The sequence below is a fragment of the Barbatula barbatula genome (assembly GCF_947034865.1).
Source record: "Barbatula barbatula genome assembly, chromosome: 10".
Lineage (NCBI taxonomy): Eukaryota > Metazoa > Chordata > Actinopteri > Cypriniformes > Nemacheilidae > Barbatula > Barbatula barbatula.
In genome coordinates this window covers 3,886,209-3,910,755 of record NC_136773.1, presented here as the reverse complement: position 1 = coordinate 3,910,755, position 24,547 = coordinate 3,886,209, and the positions used below count along the sequence as shown (strand labels likewise).

Genomic DNA, 24,547 nt, shown 5'->3' with positions numbered 1-24,547 from the left:
CGTAGCTTAACATTCTCTATAATGACCCTTTCTGGATCCAAAACGGGATCTTTAAAGCAATTTTTAGTATGTTAAATATCCTATCCATAGAACTGCGTTTGATGATTTGATACAGGACAATAAAGAGCAAAAAAAAGTGTCGCAAACACATTCTTCTAACACTTCTCATCCAATAAGATTCAGGTATTGCAATGCCTTCTCTGTTCATTTGTATAACAAGTAAACAACTATAAAACATTTGAGTATTTTATTGTTTTCTAGCACACTTAAAACACACACATTCATAGTACAACAGTTCTTCAGTTCATCACATGTGATGCTACAAACCCGGAGCTCCCCAAGCTGGCTCAAGTTAATGCTGTATTAGGTGACAGAGGAGTTAAACGAACCAGCGTCCCCTTGAACGTCTGCCTGCATCCATGATATCACTCTGACATGCACATAGGTGGAACTACACATTCAGTGGCAGGACAGATGCTCTGATAATCAGTCCTGTTCTCCATAGGTGGAGAGGTGCCAAAGTGGACGGAGATGATGTGGTTACAAGGCCCGAACCCTCACTTGCCAATCCTCTGTACCACCCAGTCCTGTTGGCAAAGTGGGCATCTGTTGTTCTGCTTCACCCAAAGGGACATACAGCAGTTGTGGAAGGAGTGATTGCACTCTCCCCATACCACTGAAACACAAGACAGAAGGACAGATGAGTGAGATACACACAGTTCCTGGTTTGCGCCGCTTAAAGTGCAAGTAGTATAGTCCATTATTCAAGGATGTACGTGAAAAAGATGAGCCATTCATACTAGCAACCACTCCTTACTATTACTTTATAGTAATAGTAAAAACAATAAGTGAGAACATGTGAAAAGAAAACGCAAATGAACAGAAATCTGTAGTGCAACAGACCGCGATGCCATCTGCTTTGTAGGGCTTACTGAAATTGATTTACAGACGTAATGAGTGACTTACCAACGCAGTCTTCTTGCTTGTTTTCAGCCTGGCATCTCAAACACGCATCTAAAATACATTAACAAATACACACGATTCATTTAGTAAAAAACATCTGCAGACCGACCCTTCAATAATACCATAAACTAATACAGGACGTAGCTGAAATCCGGGTCATATTTTTATGTAATCATATTTACAACTGATTAACTTGACTGCATTGATCATCAATTACTTAGTTATTGCGCATCAGTTAAAATACATACAGAAAATGACTAGTGATACATGCAATTCTGGCTTTAACAATGTGTATCTAGACATATTACTTATGGGCATAAATATTATTATGGGCATGGCATACTCATTTTCGTAGGTATCATAGGTATTTTAGGGTAGGCTACCAAATGTGCATTTATAGATTTCGCTTTTTTCCTTTTTAGCAACCCATTGATCATTTTTGGCAACACTTAAGTTACACGTGGGCAACCAAAAAAGGATTTGATCAAATTTGGAGAATTATAGGTCCATCAGAATTTTACACTTATTTGAGAATTTGATTCGGTATAACAGAGCATTATACAGGTTTATATGAACACGTGACTAAGCCTTTTGAGCACCGTAAACACGCGAGTCATCATTCATATCTTATGACAGTTTCTACGTTTGATTTAAACCCAATCGGTATTCTCACCATCATGTGTGTATTGTCAGGTTACATTGGGGTTTCATTAAATCTTTACTTAAACGTTAACACAACGATAGTTTTGGCATCAAATGTGCGTTGTAACTGGAGTTTATATGTGCTGTCAGGGTGGGCAGCTGACTTCGTGGTCTACTGCGGTCTTTTGTTTTAAAACACGCGTGTACCATTTCTATAAATTACCCTGTAACGCTTGTAAGCCGTGTTCGCATAATATACCGAGAATAACCAGCTAGCACGCACAATAAAGGACAAAATACAACAGTGCTATCTGTTTGCTAGCCGGTTAGCTTGAGAAACACTTACCCATTACTTGAACCCGGCATATAGCGCAGGTATCACACTCCACGTCCCAGCTCCACATCGCCACTGCGTTCCACTTCTTGAGGGAAAACATCTTGTCACCCCCGGACTTGGACCCGGACGAGCCACTGTGTGTGTGAACTAAAACCGGCTCGTCTCCGTCGTCCATCTCCGCCATAGCGAAGAGGCGCAGCCGCAGAATCAAAATGGCTGAGCTGCGCTCGTCTGCAGACACGAATCTCGGTCGCTCACTGGAGCTGTCAATAGACAAGCCTGTGGATGGATTTCTTCAAATTCAAGTCAACTTTGACCATCTTTCCTAATTTGGCAAACTATTTCCTTTGAAATAAGCGTCATCGAATGCAATTCGCAGAGTTAATAGTTATGAAAAGTTATAGTGAATATGAATAGAAGCCTTTAAATAAAATGAATAATGTGGAGCAATGCAGGGTCAGTGGATTTCTGGGTCTAGCTGGAGATACCCACGTATGGGATACGCTTTAAATAAATAAAGTTCCATTGACTTTATTTAAGGTGGCTTTTTTCCTGTTGCTTACTAAAATACAAAACTCACACAACCTTGAACTGAAACATCCATCCACAAGCTCTCTGCTCTCAACTGTTAGCCCATTTCTTTATTATACCAAAGAGACTGTCCTGCAGAGTTCAAGGTTTCAACACAACCGAACACACCTGAACCATGAAAATTACAGGCAGGTGTGTTGGAACAAGTATGCAGAAAGGTAAATATCCAAGAATAGGGTTGGAGATTCATGCTTTAAGTACATTATCATAAAGTTTTTCTGTAGATGCAATGAATAAATGACACACATAGTAACAATGAGTAATAAACACACAAACAAACTGTTTATTTCATGACATAATTATCCACGGGGGACTGCTGGGTTAAAACTTTCTTTAAATATTCCTTGCATTATGCTTGATGGCTGGACTACAGTAGCATAATCCTCAGTAGGCCCAATGCTGTAGCCAGGGTTAACTATATTTATTTGAATTGTGTTTCATTAATAGAGGAAGTGCAATCCAAAACATAACCCAAAGTGGCTAGTACTGAATACATTTTTGTGATAATGCCACTTCATTACTGTAACTGAGACTGCCAATTCATATTTCTTAAAACGTTTAATGCCAATGTCAATTTTGGCTCCCCCTTATCAAAATTTATTACAAATAAAAAGCATATTTTTATTACTTACATATTTATTAAAATTTTGGCATGTTAACATTTTAATTGAATGTTTATATATTATTAGGGATAAATTGAATATATCAGAAGGACTACCTCAACGTACGTCGTACAAATCCAAAGTTTACGCCAATACGCAGATAAAACAAAAAGCGCGAGATGTTTGTCCCTTCGTGCTCCGTAGTCCGGTAAATAGTGTCCAAGGGATTGTTTTAAAGTTCCAACTTTTTTTGTTGTCTGCTGAATATAACTCAATTTTTGTGAAGGCTGAGAACAACGAAATTGCTGTTTATTTAGACCACCGAGATCGATTTCAATCATTTAACCGGCCTTCCAAAAATAATGCACTTATACATTTCAGACACAAAAACTAAAAACAAAATACTACTTCATCGGATCAACACTATCGTTAGCTGTATAGTTGTATGCCTGCTATCATCATCTGCTGTGAGCGAGTCAGGACTGTGAGCGGTCACCACCCCCACTTGCGACGCCCCTACTTGTAGCCTATAATTCAACTACATTTCATGGCATTCTTGTTGCATATATATAATTTAATCGTTTCTGTATAAGTTCCTCGTTTGGTCTATCTATGTAAAATGGAATGACATGCATGTTTAATGTTGTAGGCCTGTCATCATCGTCTGATGATAAACAACTCTTTCCGCATTTTTTTGTTGCTGAGGGTAAGCGATCATTTAAGTCATTAGACAGACTGGTCACATAGGGACAGCTCTAGTGCTGCTCGTCATATCTAATGCCTCTATAGTACAGTATATTAAATTATATGTGGACAGAAAATCGGGAAAAACGTTAACCAAAGAAAAAAAGTCCAATGCTTTTGAAATGCAGTAATAGACTATATTATCTCTCTAATAAAAATGTAAAAAGTTTCAGGCCTTTGCTTTACGTTTCGTCTTAGCTTTCTTCCTAGCCTATACATCTTGATCTAATACTTTTTTGTATTTTTATTAGTATTGTAATAACTACTGTCCCCATAATCACGACTTACAAAAATATGAAACAGCCTTATGGCTGCTCGTGACGTCATCGCCCATTTAAGACACCGCACAGAAGACGTCAGCGCGTGCACTTTTACTGAATCTAGAAACAGACATCTCTTATGTTTGCAGCAAATATGAGTCAGAATGAAGATCAAGAGAATATCGCTGAACTTTGCCTGTGCGCTCGTTTCTGTCTTGTGTGCATCACTCCCGCGCTCTTGCGCGCATCAGTCAGGCTCATATTGAAAGAGGATAAATGAAGGAAGCACCAGATGTCCACTGATCACAGCAGCACTTTTGTTCAACAAAGTTCCGTCCACCCGCGAATGAACACCGACAACTACCCTTTACCGCGCTATTACAAGAGGTGAGTGTTTGACTCTTTTTGGGTTCATCGTTTAAGGTCTCTTAAAACTACAGTATTTTGTACTTACTTTATATAATACTCAAAGATAAGATAGATTTATTTTCAGGCTCAGGGAACTGCTGTTGTACAGCTTACATTACAAAGTGATGTTTATCAATGGAAATGTATTTGTTTTGTGAAAATAATTTATGTAAAGTTGGATCAATCAAATGTTCATTGTGGCGTTGGAGACTTATTCATAGGCACTTTGACATACATGCAAGACAGCATTAGTGTGGGAGGCTGGTTGTTTTTTTCGTCAGCCCTGTCATTCCTACAGAAACATTTAAAACTGAAGTGGACACTGTGCCTTTTCAAACGTTTGGTAAAGCTCTCATAGTTTCATGAAAAATTTACATTTGTAAATGGATATAAAAAACACTGTATGAAATGGCCTAATAGCCTAATTTACATCTTAATAGTCAGAGGCTGGTCCGTTGGGTACTTGGGTAGGTGGGCATTTGTGTCAGATGGGCACCAACTGGCAGTGAATCATTTTGAGTTTGATTAAATCATCAGATGTGACTCAACCAGAAGAAGCTCATTCATTCTGGACAGTAACCTTTTTAAATCTGTGGTACAGTATTATTTTCCTAGGAAGATATCCACACATGAGTCCAGAATTTAAAGTTTGCTGCTACGTTTTGCTCCAGCCTTTCACACGTGCCTGTAATTTCCACATGATCCTGAAGACTTTAATAAGCTTGTTCAGATGTCAGTGTAGGATACTAGGTTTCTTTAAATGCGACCAAACTACAGGACCCATTCAACTAATTGTTTAAATTATAAAACGTTCTATAGGGATGTAACGTTTCACCTTGAGTTGAATATGTATTTTAATATGCTGATTCAAGACAGTTGAGATGTTGAATGAATGGTAATCCATGTTTTTAACTGCAGGGCCCCTATGTTTTCTGCCAACTTTGTAAACTTGCTGATATTTCTTAAATGTAAAAAATAAACAACAGCACTGACAAAGTCTTAGTTTATTTATATTAGGAATTTGATCTTAAATTGCTGTTTATTTTTGTTATGTGACATAAAATGTGCAGCATTTGAGAAATAATAAAAGGGCGGTTGTTCTAATTTGTCTCAACTTATTTTGGAAAAATAAATCATTAATACATCGTATATTGAGATCGTGAATCGCATCACATCGTGAGCTGAATGAATTGTTACATCTCTACTTCTCTTAATAGGACTAGGTGTTATAACCCACTATTTCAGCACAGTTGAATTGCCGAATAGGAAATTTCCCACGCCTTATGCATGATATGAATATAGGAAAGGAGGTCAGAGGTTTCACTGGGTTCGTCATGTAGGCATCCTCTGTGTTTGGGGATATATGGTTATAGAAATACATAGCAAATTTATACTTGCCTTTTCTTATTATTTTAGCTGAAATCTCGGTGGCATCACACCTCAATGCAACCATACCCGCTAACCCGTTGGGTAAGGCTGTTCTTGCCCCACTTGTCCGTTGGGCCTGTTCTCTGATCCCAACCTTCTTGAGCAGCCTTGTAGTGGCTTCCCCTGCAGTCCACTTCCACCAGGAACACTTTCGCTGTCCAGCCCCGATCTTCAGCCTCCGCTGCCAAGTTGGCATATCAGAGATTCTTTCTTTCAAATTCTTCATTAATGGGCTCTTCCCAAGGTACAGACAACTCAACTAGGATGACTGTCCTACTGGAGCTGGACCACAGATTTGTCATTTCGATTTCCAAGGGGAAAGTAAGTATTTGGTTTAAATCAACTTGCATTTCCCTATCCCTGGCTATCCTCAGCAGACCTGAATCTGGGATTTTCTGCTCCTCCCGAATAAAAGGTTTCCTTTTTAGCAAGTTAGACTGGGCGTTTTGGGGGATGGAATTTCCTGCCACTATCTTGGTGTCTACTGCTGCAGCCAAGCACTTTAGTAATTGACTATGGCATCATGTGTATCTCCCTGTGTCAAGTCCTTTTTACCACCCATGTTTAAGGTTTGCTGGAGCTGCACATAGGTGACAAGGTGAATCCTATGCACGCCAAACATGCAGATTTGTTGGTGAGGGCAGCACATCATATGTAGCTCTTATGATAAAACTTAGCCTGTTTGCCTCTATACTCCAGAGCTCACTCCAGGTGATTTTGGGGGCGATTCAATGCCTTCCCACCATATCCAGCAGCCTTGCTGGGCTTGAGAGACCACTTTGGTGCATCTACTTGCATCCTCTTGACGCCAACCCCCTCCACCACCAGGTTATGCTGTTCCTTTGATGTAGCTTTTAGTTATGTGGGTCTGGTTGATCCCAAACAAAGTCCCCCTCTGCAATATTGAACTTAGACCACGGTGTTCCTATGTCGGAGGTCTGCCTTCGCATCTGCTACTGCTGTTGATCTGTTCCATTTCTCTGACGTCATCTCTAGCCTTGATTTGGTGCATTTATATTCCTCCACAAGGCTTGAAATGGGGAGAGGGAGAGCTGCATTCCCATACAGCCCTAATTTGCTAAGGCATCTTGGTAGGCCAAGTCATTTCCTCACTTGTGTACTCACCAATCTCTCCAGGTTCTTGGAGTGAGACCCTCATACATTCAAATTGGCCACATCAGGCGTGGCAACAAGCCAAATTGGAAGCACCAGAGTTTCAGCTTCCCAGGAAGAGCTGGATTATTGATTTTCTTTAGTTCACTAACTGTCTCTTGCCTGAGTTGTTCCACCCAGGGGCGGAGCTACGGGCGGGCAGGCCTAGGCCCTATAAGCCTCCACTATTATTCTCAACCGGCTTCCGAATTAGTAAATCAAAATTGTTTACCTATAGATCTTTCCGCGATAGAATAAAATAAAATATCCAATTACCGTAATTGATGGTAAGCCACTCTCATTCAGTTCTTATTGGTATGAACAGTTTATATGGATTTTGTAAAGCTTTTTGTAAAGGTACACACAGAGTTTCACAAGAGACGGTTATAAAAATTGGAATCTAGTCTAGTAAACCGCATGCAGTTGCACTGACTTTTGACACATGCAGGGAAAGCCATGCACTTCAAAGCTGTGTGACCATGTTAAATCAACTGCACTGTGATGCAATTTAATTTGTAGAGCGAAGTGAATTGCATTTGACTCCACAATGGGACAGAACCCATCAAATATTCTTAAAAATTACTCTGGTTGAAATGGTGATGCAATTTATTCCAGCCCACCCACAACTTTGCAGGCCCCCCTATATGTATCTGCCTCTGGTTCCACCTGTTTGGGATTTTTAAGGTCTTCAACCACCCAACATTCTCCACAATACATATTGAAAAGATACATGTTTAGCTGATTCTTGAAGGTAAAATATGATATATTACGAAGTGTATGGGGTAGTGAATTCCATAATTTAGAAGCATTAACACAAATGACTTACCACCTACAGTGGAAAGCCCAAAACGAGGAATGAACAAAAGACCAAGTTTAGATGATCTAAGGGACCGGGCAGGAGAGTTGGAGTAGAGTAGGTCGGACAAATATGGAGGCACAAAATGCCTTAAATGTTAGAAGTAGTATCTTAAAGTTAATATGTGATACCACGGTACCCAGTGAAGATCATGCATTAGAGGAGTAATACGAGCAGAACACCTGGTGAAGGTGAGAACTCTTGCTGCTGAGTTTTGAGAGTTTGTTGAGTGAGCCGAGTCAATTGACATCAAGTTAACATTTGAATCAGTTGTATAAGGGGTGTGTCATGGCTCTGCCTCCTTTTGTCTTGGTTTTCTAGCCTAGTGGCAGAATCATGACAGAGCCACGTGTTTTGTGTGGAAAGAAACATATTATTGTCAGTCATGACATAATATGCGTTCTCTCTGTGCTCGTCTCTGGCCTCTCGTTTCCTCGTTAGCTTCCACGTGTCGTGTCGTTGTGTTGTGTTTACATGGTGTTGTGTTTAGATGGTGTTGTGTTGTGTTGTGTTTACACGTTGTTGTGTTGTGTTGTGTTTACATGTAGTTGTGTTTACATGGTGTTGTGTTGTGTTTACATGGTGTTGTGTTGTGTTTACATGTAGTTTTGTTGGGTTGTGTTGTGTTTACATGTAGTTTTGTTGTGTTGTGTTGGGTTTACATGTAGTTTTGTTGTGTTTACATGTTGTTGTGTTGTGTTGTGTTAACATGTAGTTGTGTTGTGTTTACATGTAGTTGTGTTTTGTTGTGTTGTGTTTACATGTAGTTGTGTTGTGTTGTGTTGTGTTTACATGTAGTTGTGTGGTGTTGTGTTTACATGTAGTTGTGTTGTGTTGTGTTTACATGTAGTTGTTTTAGTCATTGAGTTTTTTTTTACTTGTTTAATTCTGCTTCTTTGTTTTGTTGTTCCATCGTGGGAAGTTTGTTTTGTAATAAAGTTTTGCGTGTTTCACTACTGCTGCCTGCGGTTCCTGACAGGGTGTCATTGGAAATGGTGATTGACTTCAATTTGTCTGAAAAGTAATAAGAAATTATTCACAAGCACTGCCGAGCCAGAAATACCATGTTGTGAAGGGTTTGTTAACCATAGTAAACAGAGATTTAGGTCTGCACATATAATTCTTAATAGAATATAAATATGAAGACCTTGCAGAATAGAGAGATGTACGGTAGTTGAGCAGATGTTCTGTCATAGTCCAGTTTTCCTGAACGTTCTTTCCAAGCAACGTCCTATAGCTTTCGTTGCTTGAAGTTCCGGCATTAACCAGGGTGAAACATGTGCACTCATGTATATTAAAGTCTTCAAGAACAATTACAGATGAATAACTAGTCAGTAAGTAGTAAGTAACTCACTAATCTCAGAGAAAAAGTCTGAATTCTATTTTGGATGTCCATAAATTTAGATTACAGCCGTAAATGTTATGCCAGTCATTGTCATTACTAGTCATTACGTGAACTACCGGTAAACATTTTTTTGTGTAATTTATGCGACTCACCTTATCCCACTGTGTGCACCACAAGTGGGTCCCAATCCGCAGTTTGAAAACTCTTCAATGGCATATAGGCAATGGTGGCTAGTGTGAAGAAGCTAGAGTATATTATATAAAACATTGGTTTAACATCTCAACATTCAGTATCACATTGTGTTTTACATAGTTTAGATAACTTTAATTCTAAAATATAAAACAAAATAATAGTAGCTATGTATTTTATAAATTTTTATACCTTTTCTTACTTTGGTTAAAACAATTCTTGTTTTCTTTTACAAACAGGTGTAGCAACGATGACATTCACAGGCATCCATTGGCTAAGAGTCGGCGCATGGCTATGTGGAGACCGGCCTACATGTTTAACGCCCGACACAATGGTTTATCCCCAAACGAGGAGTGTTTTCTAGAGGCAGCCGAGTATGGAAATATTCCCGTCATCCGCAGGATGTTAGAAGACCTACCAGAACTCAATGTCAACTGTGTGGACTACATGGGCCAGAATGCATTGCAGCTTGCAGTCGCCAATGAGCACCTGGAAGTGATCGAACTTTTGCTACAGAAAGAGAACCTGGCACGGATAGGCGACGCCCTGCTTTTAGCCATAAGTAAAGGTTATATTCGGATTGTGGAGGCAATTCTGGGTCACCAAGGGCTTTCAGACACAACCAAACTTACCAACAGTCCCCTTCAATCGGAAATGCAAGACGACTTCTACGCCTATGATGAGGAGGGCACACGGTTTTCCCATGATATAACACCCATAATACTAGCCTCTCACTGCCATGAATACGAGATAGTGCACATTCTGCTGAGGAAGGGAGCCAGCATTGAGCGTCCACATGACTACTTCTGTAAATGTAACAGTTGCCTATATCATCAGAGAAATGACTCTTTCAGCCATTCATGTTCCAGAATAAATGCCTACAAAGGGCTGGCTAGCCCCGCCTACCTGTCTCTATCCAGCGAGGATCCAGTGCTGATGGCTCTTGAGCTTAGCAATGAGCTCGCTGTACTGGCCAACATAGAGAAAGAGTTTAAGGTAGGAACCCAGGAATTTACCCAACAGTGGGTTAAAATAACCCAGCATTTTGGTTGAAACAACCAGCATAAAATAATTCAAAACTCAATGGTTGAATTTGTAAGTTTTTGACCCAAAGCTGGATTGAAAATAACCTTGCATTTTTAGAGTGAATAAAACGTCTGTCATTTTGTATTCACCTTCATGTCATTCTGTATACTAGTAGAAGGAGGAAACACTGATAAAAGCACAATTCGACATATCAGCAAGTTTTGCATGCTGTAGGCAGTGTGACATTATAGGGCACACAGCAACCACCCATAACACCCTAGCAACTGGTCCTTTTGGATTGGGGGAAGTGTATTAGTACAGTTGTGGTGATGGTTTTGTCATGGATTTTTTCTGATAATGTACCAGGCTATCTAGTTTTTGGTTGGCTTTGTTACCGTTACCAGGCAGTGTTAATGTCAAGGATTAGCGTGATATGTTCAAATGTCATTATTCTGGTTTTTAGTAACTTTTCAGGGCATATGGGGTGTGGGTGTGCAGTTCTGCCTGATAGTCGATGTGTCTTTAGCCTTTGACAGAGAGTGGGCGGCTTAGCACCACATGCTATATCATTATTGTTTAGCTTAAGGTTTTATAAGTGGTTTCAATCATAAACAGATGGTACTGTTTCGTGCTGTTCTCAAGAATTAATAAATAAAACTCTTATATGCCCTGTCACACGCCTAAGTATTTAGGCCTACATTCAATTTCAGTGCTTTATGGATATCCTAGATAACCAATTGGATCTGTAGTAAAGATTATCATTTCACCAATAACAAATGTTACATGGCCTCAACTTAACTTCTTTAAGACCTAGAATTAACTGTTGAGCAGTTATGTATTACAATCAATATACAACAAAATATGGATATTAATTAATAATAAGATACATTTAATATAGAAAAAATTGTAATATTGCTAGCCACTAGCCAGACCAATAACCGAACACAGACCAGAAGTTAACAGCGGCCTGGGGCAACAGTGGCAGCTGCATTGAGAAATGGAGACAACCTCCTAATAGTTCTTGACTCGCTCAACAAAAGAGACAGTCCATTAGAGAGATGTAAAAAAAGATGTAAAAAGATGAATGTAGCTTCGACCAGACAACCCCATAGGGAGAGATGAATGTTGCTCCGACCAGACAACCCCACAGGCAGAGAGAGCTAATCCACTTGGATGAAAATAACTTTCCCACAGCTGGAAGAATGGCTGCCACAATAAGGGTGGAGAGCCACTGCCTTAGCTTGAGTCCCAAAGTGAGATTACAGAGCGAAGTGGCCATCCTTCCCGCAGTACAGGACAAGGTCCTGGGCAAGACACTGCTGCTTCTGCTGGGGGGTGAGGAGGAGGTGACCCAGCTGCATGGGCTCGGGATCAGAGGAGAAGACAGTGGAGGCCTCAGAGACCGGAGAGGGCTGGGAGTGCCAGGAAGAACTGGAGAGACAGCATTGTTGGCGGCGTGTGAGGCAGCTTTCCACCCGAAGGGTAAGGCTGATGATGGACTGTAGATCGCCAGGTATATCTAGGGCTGCCAGTTCGTCAGCGATGGCATGATTTAGTCCTTCAAGGAAGCGTGCATGCAACATGGTCTCATTCCAGTCGTGCACCGCTGCCAGTGTCTTGAGGCGGATGGTCTTGGCATTCCGGACGGCCACTCCTTATTCACGACCGGAGAGAAGAGTCAGTACGTCACCACTAGAGGCGAAAATGAGTGCTGACGTGGCCGGAGCAGCAATGTTTTTTCTTTATCTTTTTCTTTCTCTGACATTTTCTAGGGATCTTCCTTGAATCTTCCATGAGCCCCCTGGGGGTCCCCAGACCCCAGTTTGAAAAGCCCTGGTTTATAACACAACATTGCGGAATTCTGCTTTATGTTAAGGTTTAAATATGTACCTACCAACTGTTTTCTAATGAATAAGCCAAGACACAGTTGCATACTTTAATTGACTGACAGTATGAATTCTTGTTTTTCGCAAATTCATGTTTTTTTCACAGAATGATTACTTGAAGCTGTCTATGCAATGTAAAGATTTTGTCGTTGGTCTTCTGGACCTGTGCCGCAACACAGAGGAAGTGGAGGCCATTTTAAATGGAGACGGAGAGTCAGTTGGCCATGTTGACACCAGTGGCAGACCCAGTCTAGTCCGTTTAAAACTGGCCCTCAAATACGAGCTGAAAAAGGTAAATATGCATAAATTACAAATGTATGTTATGTACAGAATTCTAAAGGCTTTTGGGTATAAAGTGATATCATTATACTGTAATATCACACAGTTTGTAGCCCATCCAAACTGTCAGCAGAAGCTCCTGTCGATATGGTATGAGAATCTATCTGGACTCAGGCAGCAGACCACGGCGGTGAAGTTTATGGTGGTTCTAGGGGTGGTGGTTGGACTTCCCATCTTGACTTTGTTGTATTTGATCGCACCCTCAAGCAAGGTCCGTCTGTATTGACCTGTACCTTTAGCCCACTGCATGAGTCATTTTTTCTTACATAACATTGCTTGATTGGTAAAAAAAACTAATAAAACATTGTTGCTTTACTGTCATGATTCCGCTATCATGTCATGTTTATTTTTGGTCTTGCAGCGGAGTCATGGCATAGCCTTAGGTTTTGTGTGAGAAAGACATGGCTTTGTTTTGATTCTGACATGCCATGTGCTTTCTCGTGTCTCGTCAGTGTTTCCCGCCCTTTTGTCTCGTTAGCCTTCCCATTAGTGTCTCATTACCTACACCTGCCCCTTGTTCAATTATCCTGTGTTTGTTTCCCTTTAAAGCCTCCTCTTGTCTATAGTCCTGTGCTCGTTCATTGTATTCTGTAAGTTGTTTGCCTTTCCCATGCGCTACCTGTTTGTTGGATTATTTGTATCTTGAATTATTGTTACCTTGTAAGTTAGTCTAGTCTAGTCTTGTCTTAGTATTTTATTTTGTTCAGTCTAGTTAGTCCGTGTCCTGTAGTTGTTATTATTTATCTAGTCTTGTTTTACCCCCTCGTGGGTTTTTGTTTTGTGTTTATTTAAATATTAAAATCTTTGTTAACCCCGTCATCCCTGTTTTGGCTGCCTGCATTTGGGTTCTCCATCTTTGTGATTCATGACAGAATGAACGAGCCGGAACTGAACCCAGTAGGCAGCATGATGAACAATGCAGTGTCCCGACGGTCTCTCCAAGCTCACCTGCTGTTTGGGTTCCGTCAGGGAGGGCATGGGACCCAGGAGTTCGCCAAGGCATTCTCTTCGGTGGCGCGGGAGACAGAGTTTGGTGACGCAGAATTAAAGGTCATCTTTGATGGCTGCCTCACCAACCGCCTCCGGCCATCGGAGAGGAGGTTGCTTGAGCCCCTGGGGTTTGAGGACATGGTCAGGTATGTGATCAACCGGGACGATGTCAGAGTTCCGGTCGTGGCATCTGTTCCGTTGGCTAGCGTCCCGGAGGATTGCATTCTGACTGAGTCCGCCCTGGGGGGCTCGGCGCCTTCCTGCTCGAGCTCCGGGGTTCCTGCTTTTCCTGGCGGCATCCGCGGCGGGTGGGGGAGGAGAGATTCAGGGACGGCGTCTGCAAGCCCCTCCGACGCCGATCTTACCCCTTGTTCTGCTGCGCTGGGGAATACGTCCCCCTGTGCAGGGGGTTGTGTTCGGGTCGGGGTTGTGCGCCTCTCCTCACCCTCTGCACCCTTCGAGTCCAGCCCGAAGCTCCAGCCGGAGAATAACACCGGGACTCAGCCCAAATATTTTTTGGGGGGGCGCCGTACGAGCAGGAGGGCCCGATCGTCTAGCGGGCCTCCTGAGGTCCCAAGTCCGGTGGTCCCAAGTCCGGTGGTCCCAAGTCCGGTGGTCCCAAGTCCGGTGGTCCCAAGTCCGGTGGTCCCAAGTCCGGTGGTCCCAAGTCCGGTGGTCCCAAGTCCGGTGGTCCCAAGTCCGGTGGTCCCAAGTCCGGTGGTCCCAAGTCCGGTGGTCCCAAGTCCGGTGGTCCCAAGTCCGGTGGTCCCAAGTCCGGTGGTCCCAAGTCCGGTGGTCCCAAGTCCGGTGGTCCCAAGTCCGGTGGTCCCAAGTCCGGTGGTCCCAAGTCCGGTGGTCCCAAGTCCGGTGGTCCCAAGTCCGGTGGTCCCAAGTCCGGTGGTCCCAAGTCCGGTGGTCCCAAGTCCGGTGGTCCCAAGTCCGGTGGTCCCAAGTCCGGTGGTCCCAAGTCCGGTGGTCCCAAGTCCGGTGGTCCCAAGTCCGGTGGTCCCACCTGCACTCAGTCAAGTGCCAAGTCCTGCCCAGGCGTCCACGCAAGTGCCAAGTCCTGCCCAGGCGTCCACGCAAGTGCCAAGTCCTGCCCAGGCGTCCACGCAAGTGCCAAGTCCTGCCCAGGCGTCCACGCAAGTGCCAAGTCCTGCCCAGGCGTCCACGCAAGTGCCAAGTCCTGCCCAGGCGTCCACGCAAGTGCCAAGTCCTGCCCAGGCGTCCACGCAAGTGCCAAGTCCTGCCCTGCCGGCCTTCCAGCCGGCGTCAAGTCCTGCACCCAGTCCTGCCCTGCCGGCCTTCCAGCCGGCGTCAAGTCCTGCACCCAGTCCTGCCCTGCCGGCCTTCCAGCCGGCGTCAAGTCCTGCACCCAGTCCTGCCCTGCCGGCCTTCCAGCCGGCGTCAAGTCCTGCACCCAGTCCTGCCCTGCCGGCCTTCCAGCCGGCGTCAAGTCCTGCACCCAGTCCTGCCCTGCCGGCCTTCCAGCCGGCGTCAAGTCCTGCACCCAGTCCTGCCCTGCCGGCCTTCCAGCCGGCGTCAAGTCCTGCACCCAGTCCTGCCCTGCCGGCCTTCCAGCCGGCGTCAAGTCCTGCACCCAGTCCTGCCCTGCCGGCCTTCCAGCCGGCGTCAAGTCCTGCACCCAGTCCTGCCCTGCCGGCCTTCCAGCCGGCGTCAAGTCCTGCACCCAGTCCTGCCCTGCCGGCCTTCCAGCCGGCGTCAAGTCCTGCACCCAGTCCTGCCCTGCCGGCCTTCCAGCCGGCGTCAAGTCCTGCACCCAGTCCTGCCCTGCCGGCCTTCCAGCCGGCGTCAAGTCCTGCACCCAGTCCTGCCCTGCCGGCCTTCCAGCCGGCGTCAAGTCCTGCACCCAGTCCTGCCCTGCCGGCCTTCCAGCCGGCGTCAAGTCCTGCACCCAGTCCTGCCCTGCCGGCCTTCCAGCCGGCGTCAAGTCCTGCACCCAGTCCTGCCCTGCCGGCCTTCCAGCCGGCGTCAAGTCCTGCACCCAGTCCTGCCCTGCCGGCCTTCCAGCCGGCGTCAAGTCCTGCACCCAGTCCTGCCCTGCCGGCCTTCCAGCCGGTGGCTCAGACGGCCTTCCAGCCGGTGGCTCAGCCGGCCTTCCAGACGGCCTTCCAGCCGGCCTTCCAGCCGGTGGCTCAGCCGGCCTTCCAGCCGGTGGCTCAGCCGGCCTTCCAGCCGGTGGCTCAGCCGGCCTTCCAGCCGGTGGCTCAGCCGGCCTTCCAGCCGGTGGCTCAGCCGGCCTTCCAGCCGGTGGCTCAGCCGGCCTTCCAGCCGGTGGCTCAGCCGGCCGTCAAGCCGGGAACAAGAACAGTTCCCCCGAGGACTTCTCCCATCAAGTCCCCTGGGATTCCACGCTCGCGAGCGCCCCCGGGAACTAGGACTGTCCCACCCTATCCCTACCCTCTTGGACACCCTCCCGTGAACTTTGTTGTTCCCCCACCCCCCCTCCCATGTTTATTATTTTTATTGTCTCACCCCAACCCTGTGATTTTGCTTGCTTGTTTGCCCCTGATATTGTTTTCTTTGTTTTGCCTTGTATTGTCGTGTTCCCAGTCTGTCTTGTCTTGTTAGTCTACCCCTTGATGAACACCTGGAGGTGTTCATTTAAGGGGGGGCTTATGTCATGATTCCGCTATCATGTCATGTTTATTTTTGGTCTTGCAGCGGAGTCATGGCATAGCCTTAGGTTTTGTGTGAGAAAGACATGGCTTTGTTTTGATTCTGACATGCCATGTGCTTTCTCGTGTCTCGTCAGTGTTTCCCGCCCTTTTGTCTCGTTAGCCTTCCCATTAGTGTCTCATTACCTACACCTGCCCCTTGTTCAATTATCCTGTGTTTGTTTCCCTTTAAAGCCTCCTCTTGTCTATAGTCCTGTGCTCGTTCATTGTATTCTGTAAGTTGTTTGCCTTTCCCATGCGCTACCTGTTTGTTGGATTATTTGTATCTTGAATTATTGTTACCTTGTAAGTTAGTCTAGTCTAGTCTTGTCTTAGTATTTTATTTTGTTCAGTCTAGTTAGTCCGTGTCCTGTAGTTGTTATTATTTATCTAGTCTTGTTTTACCCCCTCGTGGGTTTTTGTTTTGTGTTTATTTAAATATTAAAATCTTTGTTAACCCCGTCATCCCTGTTTTGGCTGCCTGCATTTGGGTTCTCCATCTTTGTGATTCATGACACTTTACTATCTAAAATCTGAACTGTACTTCTAATGATTGTTTGAGTTACTGAAAAACATCAAATCAGCCACAGTTTACCCATCATTTGCAGTGTTTCTGGTATGTTTTTAATTATAGTTAGGGAAGATCATACGTGGACCTTTCCTGAAGTTTGTGGCACACGCAGCTTCCTTCACCATCTTTCTCGGTCTTCTGGTCATGAACGCTGCCGACCGATTTGAAGGGACGTCGCTTCTGCCAAACATGACCATCCACGACCACCCATCACAGCTGTTCCGCATGAAAACCACTCCCTTTACCTGTATGGAAATGCTGATCATTTCATGGGTCGTAGGTCAGACAAACATTTAAAGGTTTACACGGTTATGGTTAAAATTAATAAAACATCATGACCCACAGAGATAAATAATTTATTTTAAACAAGAAAAAAAAAACAAGAATTGTCGGTTTTGTCACATTTATTGTAACTTGTGACTCCAATTATTTACCTTTACCTTTTATCTCATTCTGATGTAAGGAATGATCTGGGCTGAATGTAAAGAGATTTGGTGTCAGGGTCCTCGGGAATATCTGTTGGAGCCTTGGAATTTGCTGGACTTTGGAATGTTGGCCATTTTTGTGACTTCCTTCGTGGCTCGATTCATGGCGTTTTGGCATGCAACTGTTGCACAGAGTTATGTCGACAAGCACTACACAGATTTATCAAACATAACATTGCCGTTTGAGATAGAGTACTATCGACTTGGTGAGTACTGCTATTAAAACGAATTATAATTCCAAAGATGCATTGCTTATCGGTATAAAATGTACAGATTTTGAAGATCATCTGCTATCCGTTATAAGCTAAATATTTAAAAATTCGACATGAATAATACACAATTATCTTCAAAAAGATAATTAACCTTTTTTGTCAAATGATTAATCGTGATTAATCGCATTCAAAATAAAAGTTTGTGTTTACATAATATATGTCTGTCCACTGTGTATATTAATTTTGTATTAATAAACACAAAAACATACAGACATACATACAGTATATATGCAGATGTATTATTTATATTTACCAATAATTAAAATGATTATTAAAAATAATTTTCGTATATTTTTCTTCAGCTCGTGTCCACTGGGTTCCTTCTGACCCCCAGCTGATCTCCGAGGGCCTTTATGCCATTGCAGTGGTTCTGAGCTTCTCTCGGATCGCGTACATCCTTCCAGCCAACGAGAGCTTCGGTCCGCTGCAGATCTCTCTGGGCCGGACTGTAAAAGACATATTTAAATTCATGGTGATCTTCATAATGGTGTTTGTGGCCTTCATGATTGGGATGTTTAATCTTTATTCATACTACCTCGGAGCCAAGCTAAATAATGCCTTCACAACGTAAGCATTGAATGAATCAGTGTGAATCTCTTTCAGAATCCTTTGATGACTTGTTTACCTTTAATCTTATCAAACCTTTGAGCGTTTTGTAATCATATAACAAATAAAGTCAGAGCCATTGGCAATAATACACAAGGACATACTGGAAGTAGGCGTTTGGCAAATTCAATTATCATGACCACCATGACCATGTCTATGTGGACATGAAAGTGAATCGGAGTATCTTTATATTTAATGAGTAGGCTATAAGGAATAGGGATGAAACGATTCAGCTCACGATGCGATTCACGATACTGATGTCATGATACGATTTATTCATGATTTATTTTCTCAAAATGAGTTGAGACAAATTAGAAATAAACAACTGCCCTTTTATTATCTCTCAAATGCTGCACATTTCTTTTTTTATTTTATGCCAAATAACAAAACTAAACTGCAATTTTAGAACAAATGCCATATCAAACAAAGAAAAGAATAAAACAAGTCTCTTTAATGTAAACACACTAAGACTTTGTTTTTCCTGGATGTTTTTTTACATTTCAGAAATGTCAGCATATCCACGTTTACCACTAAACACATAGGCCCCTGCTGTTCAGAATATTGTGAAGTATAATCTTATAAATGATTTAGTTAAAATGTCATTTAACAGCATTTGGTATTATAGGACGCTATTTGTTTTCCCAAAAATGCCATTCGTTTCAATATCATCTGTTTGCAAAGTGTAATGGATAAAAAAAATGTAAATGCTATCACTTACATCTCCATGTCTTCCTCTCCAGTGTTGAAGAGAGCTTCAAAACTTTATTCTGGGCTATTTTTGGCCTTTCTGAGGTCAAGTCCGTTGTCATCAACAACGGGCACAAATTTATTGAGAATATCGGCTATGTCCTTTACGGAGTCTACAACGTTACCATGGTTATCGTCTTACTCAACATGCTCATCGCTATGATCAACAGCTCGTTTCAGGAAATTGAGGTAATCGTATTCCAACATAAAATCTTTGAAATGCTGTCAGGATAGGACAGACCAAATCCAGACCCCATCATCGTATTCCCACTCGTATCCCCTTGCACATTCGATTACCCTTTACATGACATTTGTTACCAATACAATGTCCTCTTTAATGACAGTAGAGATTGGTCAGTTTCTTCAATGACAGTTTGTGTAAAGTGTGTAAAAACAAATCTGTAAAATAGAGTTTAAATGGCATCCAACAGCTGAAAAATAAATTGGTCCTACAATGAAACATGCTGTATACAGCAAATATAGTTGCTTCTGCAAAGCGGGAGTCTCATTATTAATGTTTAAAAGATTTCAGAGGTCTGAGGGCATAACAGGAAACTGAGGAAGTTATGCATTTTATTGCCATTTGGGGATCCCATTATTTGACTATTAATAACAAAGTGCTGATTTAAGACTTAAGGTTTGTTTTCGTATTTGTTTGCAATGTTATTCAATCGTTTTGAGACACAATTACAAGCCTATGTAAACAAAGTTCAGGCCCATGTTAATAAATGTGACCCCGCCTGTGAAAACCCAGCTACTGTAAAGTACTTTTTACATTCTGTGAAACTATAATCCTTAGTAATCTTTAATAGTGACTAAGGTCATGTCAAAGATAAGAAACATAGTGAGATTAAATGTCAAAATAAAACGTTGATGCTTGTTCTCTCATAATTAGATTTTGGAACTTTAGCATGGATTTCATAGAAATTGTATCCAGGGGTACTTTACGCATATGGTTTAGATCGTCTAAATTTACCATAAACTTTCCTTACATTTTAACAGCGAAGATAAACAGCATTATTGGGATTTTAACAAATATTGGGTTGCCGTACTTTTGTTATATGTTTTATGTTTATGTTATCTTTTTGTAATTCTGTGTTTCATAATTGTTTCAGCTTTATAATTTGGCTCATAAAGCTTTTCAATAGCCTGTAATGCATTTTTAGGTGGTCCTGACACCTAGTGGAAATCTCAGTGTATGAGCACGCTGGCATAAGATGCTGGGATCTGCCCTAACCCTAGTCTGTCACCATTAATAAAAAGTCAATAAGTGTCAATAACAGAGGTATAAAGTAATATGAACTGAGCAGTATTTGGCTGGAGCAGTATCTAGCGAGTCTGCAACTATTTGAGGGACCCACTTCATGTACTCCTATAGCAGGAATTTATAATGTGGTTCTAAAGTTAAAAATATTATATATTTTTTGGTATTTTAAATGAACCCATGTAGTGTGACTTATTTTGAGTGCTGAATGATTTAAGCTTTTTATTGAATGATAACAACGGAAGTGTTTAATTGATTTGAGGGTACAGTGGCATAGAAATATACAGCTGCGGAGACCATTGCAAATGTTCATATAAAATAAGCATTTCCAGATGTACTGTGGACGTACCAGTTCAGTGTTTGTTGAATTTCAACAAAATCAAACCTCAAGTCATCCAACAGAAATGACATTTCTTTACAGTATCTGAGGTCTGCTAAAAATAGAAAACATATTTTCGGTTATTTTGACCTGTTTCTCCAGTTTTCATTTTCTGAAAAATGTTGAAAGAAATAATATTTTGTTTTTGAAATATGGGAGAAATATTGTTAGTAGTTGAATGAAACAAAATTTTCCTAAATTCATACATATAAATAGTACATTTTTATCTCTGGAATGGTCTGTCATTTTTTACCACAGCTGTGTTTGAAAACTATTATAGAAAAATCACTTACATAAACATAATATTTAATCAAGTGACTTTTCTTTTGTTAGCCTTTTTTTGCAACTGTTGTTTTTGTGGATGTGCACATTTATATATGCATTACTTTTACTATGAACTGTTTGTCAGCGGTTTATGGAACAGGTCCAGATACATTTTCCCTATTTGGAAACCCACTTTAAAAAATCTGTGGAAATGACGGTATTTCTTGCAAAAGACAGTTAATGTTTAATATTCATAGTTAGTCATGACTACAGCAAAAACCTTTACAGTGTGTTCAAAGCTAAATCATATTGGGTTATCAGTTACATTTTTAAATGAAATATAGTGATATTTAGATTTCTGCTGGAATGTGTTTTGTAAATATGTACTTTATACATATGTGTTTGGTGACAGGACGATGCAGACGTGGAGTGGAAGTTTGCCAGGGCTAAGCTGTGGTTCTCTTACTTTGAGGAAGGAGGAACTCTGCCTGTGCCATTCAACCTCATCCCCAGTCCCAAATCTATCATCAGCCTGGCTCTGAAACTCAAACGACTGCTGCTTACGCCCCTAAACAGACACAAAGAGGACCTGAAGGAGGACACTGAGCTCAATGAGGTGAGAAGTTAGGCTGCTGATGTTCCAACATCTTTTAAAAAAAATTGATTATCTTTACTATATTTACAGTAACGTTTATTTCTACAAGATGACTTTAAGTGATAGATCACCCAAAAATAACAATAATTTACTCAACCGCAGAACACTAAAGAAGATGTTTTGAAGAATGTTGTTAACTGGCCACCATTCACTTGCAGTGATGTTGCCAATGCTTCGGTCATCAACTTTCTTCAAAATATCTTCTTTTGTGTTCTGCGGAGGGAGGAAAGTCATACTGGTTTGAAATGTGATTTAGAAATGGCAGAATTTAAATTTTTGGGTGAACTATCACTTTAAATAACACACAATGTTCTGTTATTGGTGTTTGGCCCTGTTATGTGCAAATTATGCAACAACACGATGAGAAACACTCATTGCAACTATTCTAAGTTCAATAATCACCATTAAAATAATTCTGCTTTCAGTCAGGGAAACAAACAAAGTCAAATGAAGAAGATTCACCCCATCCAAGTCGATACCAGGTAAAACACACACACCAATTTTTTTTTCTCATGCATGAACAATAATTCAAAATTGGTTCATTGTAAATGTTTTCTCTTGTCTGTTCACAGAAGATCATGAAATGCCTGATGAAACGATATGTTATCAAAGCACAAGCCGATAAAGAGGGAGATGAAGTGAGTGAAGGTACAGTACACCGTGACCTGTCATTTCTGCAGCAGTGATCGTGGGCTTCAACACACATTTATTTCACATTCATACTTTCAGAGGATTCATTGGTGTCTATAATGAATGATTATGTAGTCATCCAAGCATGTGACTGATCATAGACCCGTGACTGTTTTTCCTTTTAAAGGGGAGTTAAAGGAGATCAAGCAGGACATATCAAGTTTACGCTATGAGCTCCTGGAGGAGACGTGTCGGCAAACTGAGGAGCTGGCGGAGCTTGTAAGGAGACTCGGAGAGAGAATAGCCAGTCAACACAACCTCTAGTCTTTCTCTGTGTGATGTGAATATCAGGAATAAGGATGACATGCCCCTTTAAACATGTTGGCCGATTTAAAAAAAATGCAGAAGACCGTAATACAGTTTTAAATATTTCAAGTTTATGCAATTTGTTATATACTTACAATGGTGTGTGTGCGCTGTTGTGTTTCATTGCACATTTGATGTGAATTAGTGTATGTTAGTGAAGGTGGTAATGGGTCAAAAGTGATGTTATGATTGAAATGTTTCTGTATGTGGGAATCGGGTACCACTACAAATTCTGCAATCCCTTTAAAACATGCTAGATCATAAACAACATTTATTTGTAAGGTTTGACTGTGCATCAGTGTTTAAATGTAATAGTCATTTGATTTGGAATGTAATGAAATGGAATTATTAAAATAAATTGACATTTCACATGCACACTCATTACCGTCCAGAGATTTTGGACCTCTTCTGGTTTCGGTTTAGGAAGAAACTCAAGGGTGTATTAAATGTATGTACATTAAAGGCAGTTCGAATATTACAATTCTTGCTATTTCCAATAAATGCTGTTGAATATTCCACTTGTGGCAGTGACCACTGTCCAAATCTTGTTGTAGCTTTAATATTCAATTCAAAGTTTAATTCCAGTCTTTCCTTATTAAATTAAATCATTCATCATTAAATCTTTCTATGTTGTTTTGTCACTTCTAAGCGCTACGATTCTCGACAGACATTGCGTTTTCACACTTCATTAAACAGCACAACCTTTATCAATTATCAGCTCTTCGAGCTCCTCATCCAGTTCTTTTTCCTTTTAGAGTTCACAGTACTATGTACAGTAAACGATTATAAATCAACAGTTTCCCAATAGAAACATCATTGATCCAAATTTATTGTACATTACATTAGAATATGTTATAAAGTAAAGTTCAAAGCTAATGCTTGCTTAGCCTTTGCTGTCGAAAATATGATTTCATTGCTTTGGAGAAAAGTCATTTACAGAAGCTATTTGAATTCATTTGATCGTTAAAACCAAGTTACTTGTGAAAAAAACACCAGCATGACACACATGAAGCACGAAAATGTTATTTCAAACGTTCAGGCCATAGATTTCTTTAATAGATGCTTTTCAGTGATTATTTCAAACCCGGGTGCTGTGGGGAAACTAAATGTGGTTTAGTTTTGATTCATGACGTCTCGCAGTAACAGGCAGGGCTGTTTGTCTTTTAGTTCAACCTGACCTCTCAAGGGTCTAACACCTTGTTTTCCCACCTGGCACCGGTGTGCTGAGCTCGGCCCCCGTACAGATTCAATTCATCCAGCGCTATTACTCTGGACTGGAAACGGCTCAGAATCAGTGGAGAGAGGAGGTGAAGAGCTTTTATCAGTCCTGACCTCGACAGCAGCCTGCTTGGCGACACGCGTCACCCTGAGAGCTGAGAAATACATCATCATCCAAAACATTACCTGTGATTACATGTTGTATAACAGAACATCCAATGATGGACACGGTTCTCATATCATTGTGTAGATTATTTATGTTCTGTCAGAGGATCGGTATTCCAAAATAAACCAAAACCGGGTGATTCAACCTTTAAGGTGGGAGGGCTTTGTACTATTACCCAGAAAGGGTTTATTGTGTTATTACAATTCTTATCAAACTTTTCAATATCAAATACTGCATAAAAGACTTTAAGCAGCCAGGAAATAAGGAGAATGCAGAATAATGGGCAGTGAGCTGCGCAGTCACATCATTTTAGCATGAACTCTTAAAAACGCACCCAGATGTTTATCCTGATATAGGCTGCTTTTAAGTTTCGTCAGGGATCATAAAGATCTTATCTTATTGAATTATAGTTGTCAAGGTTACCAGAAATAGTAGCAGGAGGAGGACGGTCACGTTGACCCACTCAGAAGATGAAACCAATAGAAGTG

General features: G+C 41.8%; 2 protein-coding genes across 2 annotated transcripts; one reads left to right on the top strand and one right to left on the bottom strand.

The window, feature by feature from the left end:
• Positions 1-232: 232 nt before the first annotated feature.
• On the bottom strand, positions 233-2,650 carry rnf7 (ring finger protein 7). Its single transcript, XM_079465739.1, has 3 exons — positions 1,952-2,650; positions 967-1,014; positions 233-676 (listed from the first exon to the last, which is right to left on the bottom strand). Exons 1-3 carry the CDS (start codon positions 2,124-2,126, stop codon positions 558-560), a joined length of 342 nt encoding a protein of 113 aa, XP_079321865.1. The 5' UTR covers positions 2,127-2,650; the 3' UTR covers positions 233-557.
• Positions 2,651-4,431: 1,781 nt separating this feature from the next.
• Positions 4,432-22,633, top strand: trpc6b (transient receptor potential cation channel, subfamily C, member 6b; the record flags this gene model as incomplete). Its single annotated transcript, XM_079465336.1, has 12 exons — positions 4,432-4,526; positions 9,757-10,513; positions 12,536-12,721; positions 12,815-12,979; positions 17,071-17,287; positions 17,471-17,698; positions 18,067-18,331; positions 19,111-19,306; positions 21,437-21,640; positions 22,105-22,161; positions 22,252-22,327; positions 22,497-22,633. The coding sequence occupies 12 exons, from the start codon at positions 4,432-4,434 to the stop codon at positions 22,631-22,633; spliced, it is 2,583 nt and encodes an 860-aa protein (XP_079321462.1).
• Between the last annotated feature and the right edge of the window lie 1,914 nt (positions 22,634-24,547).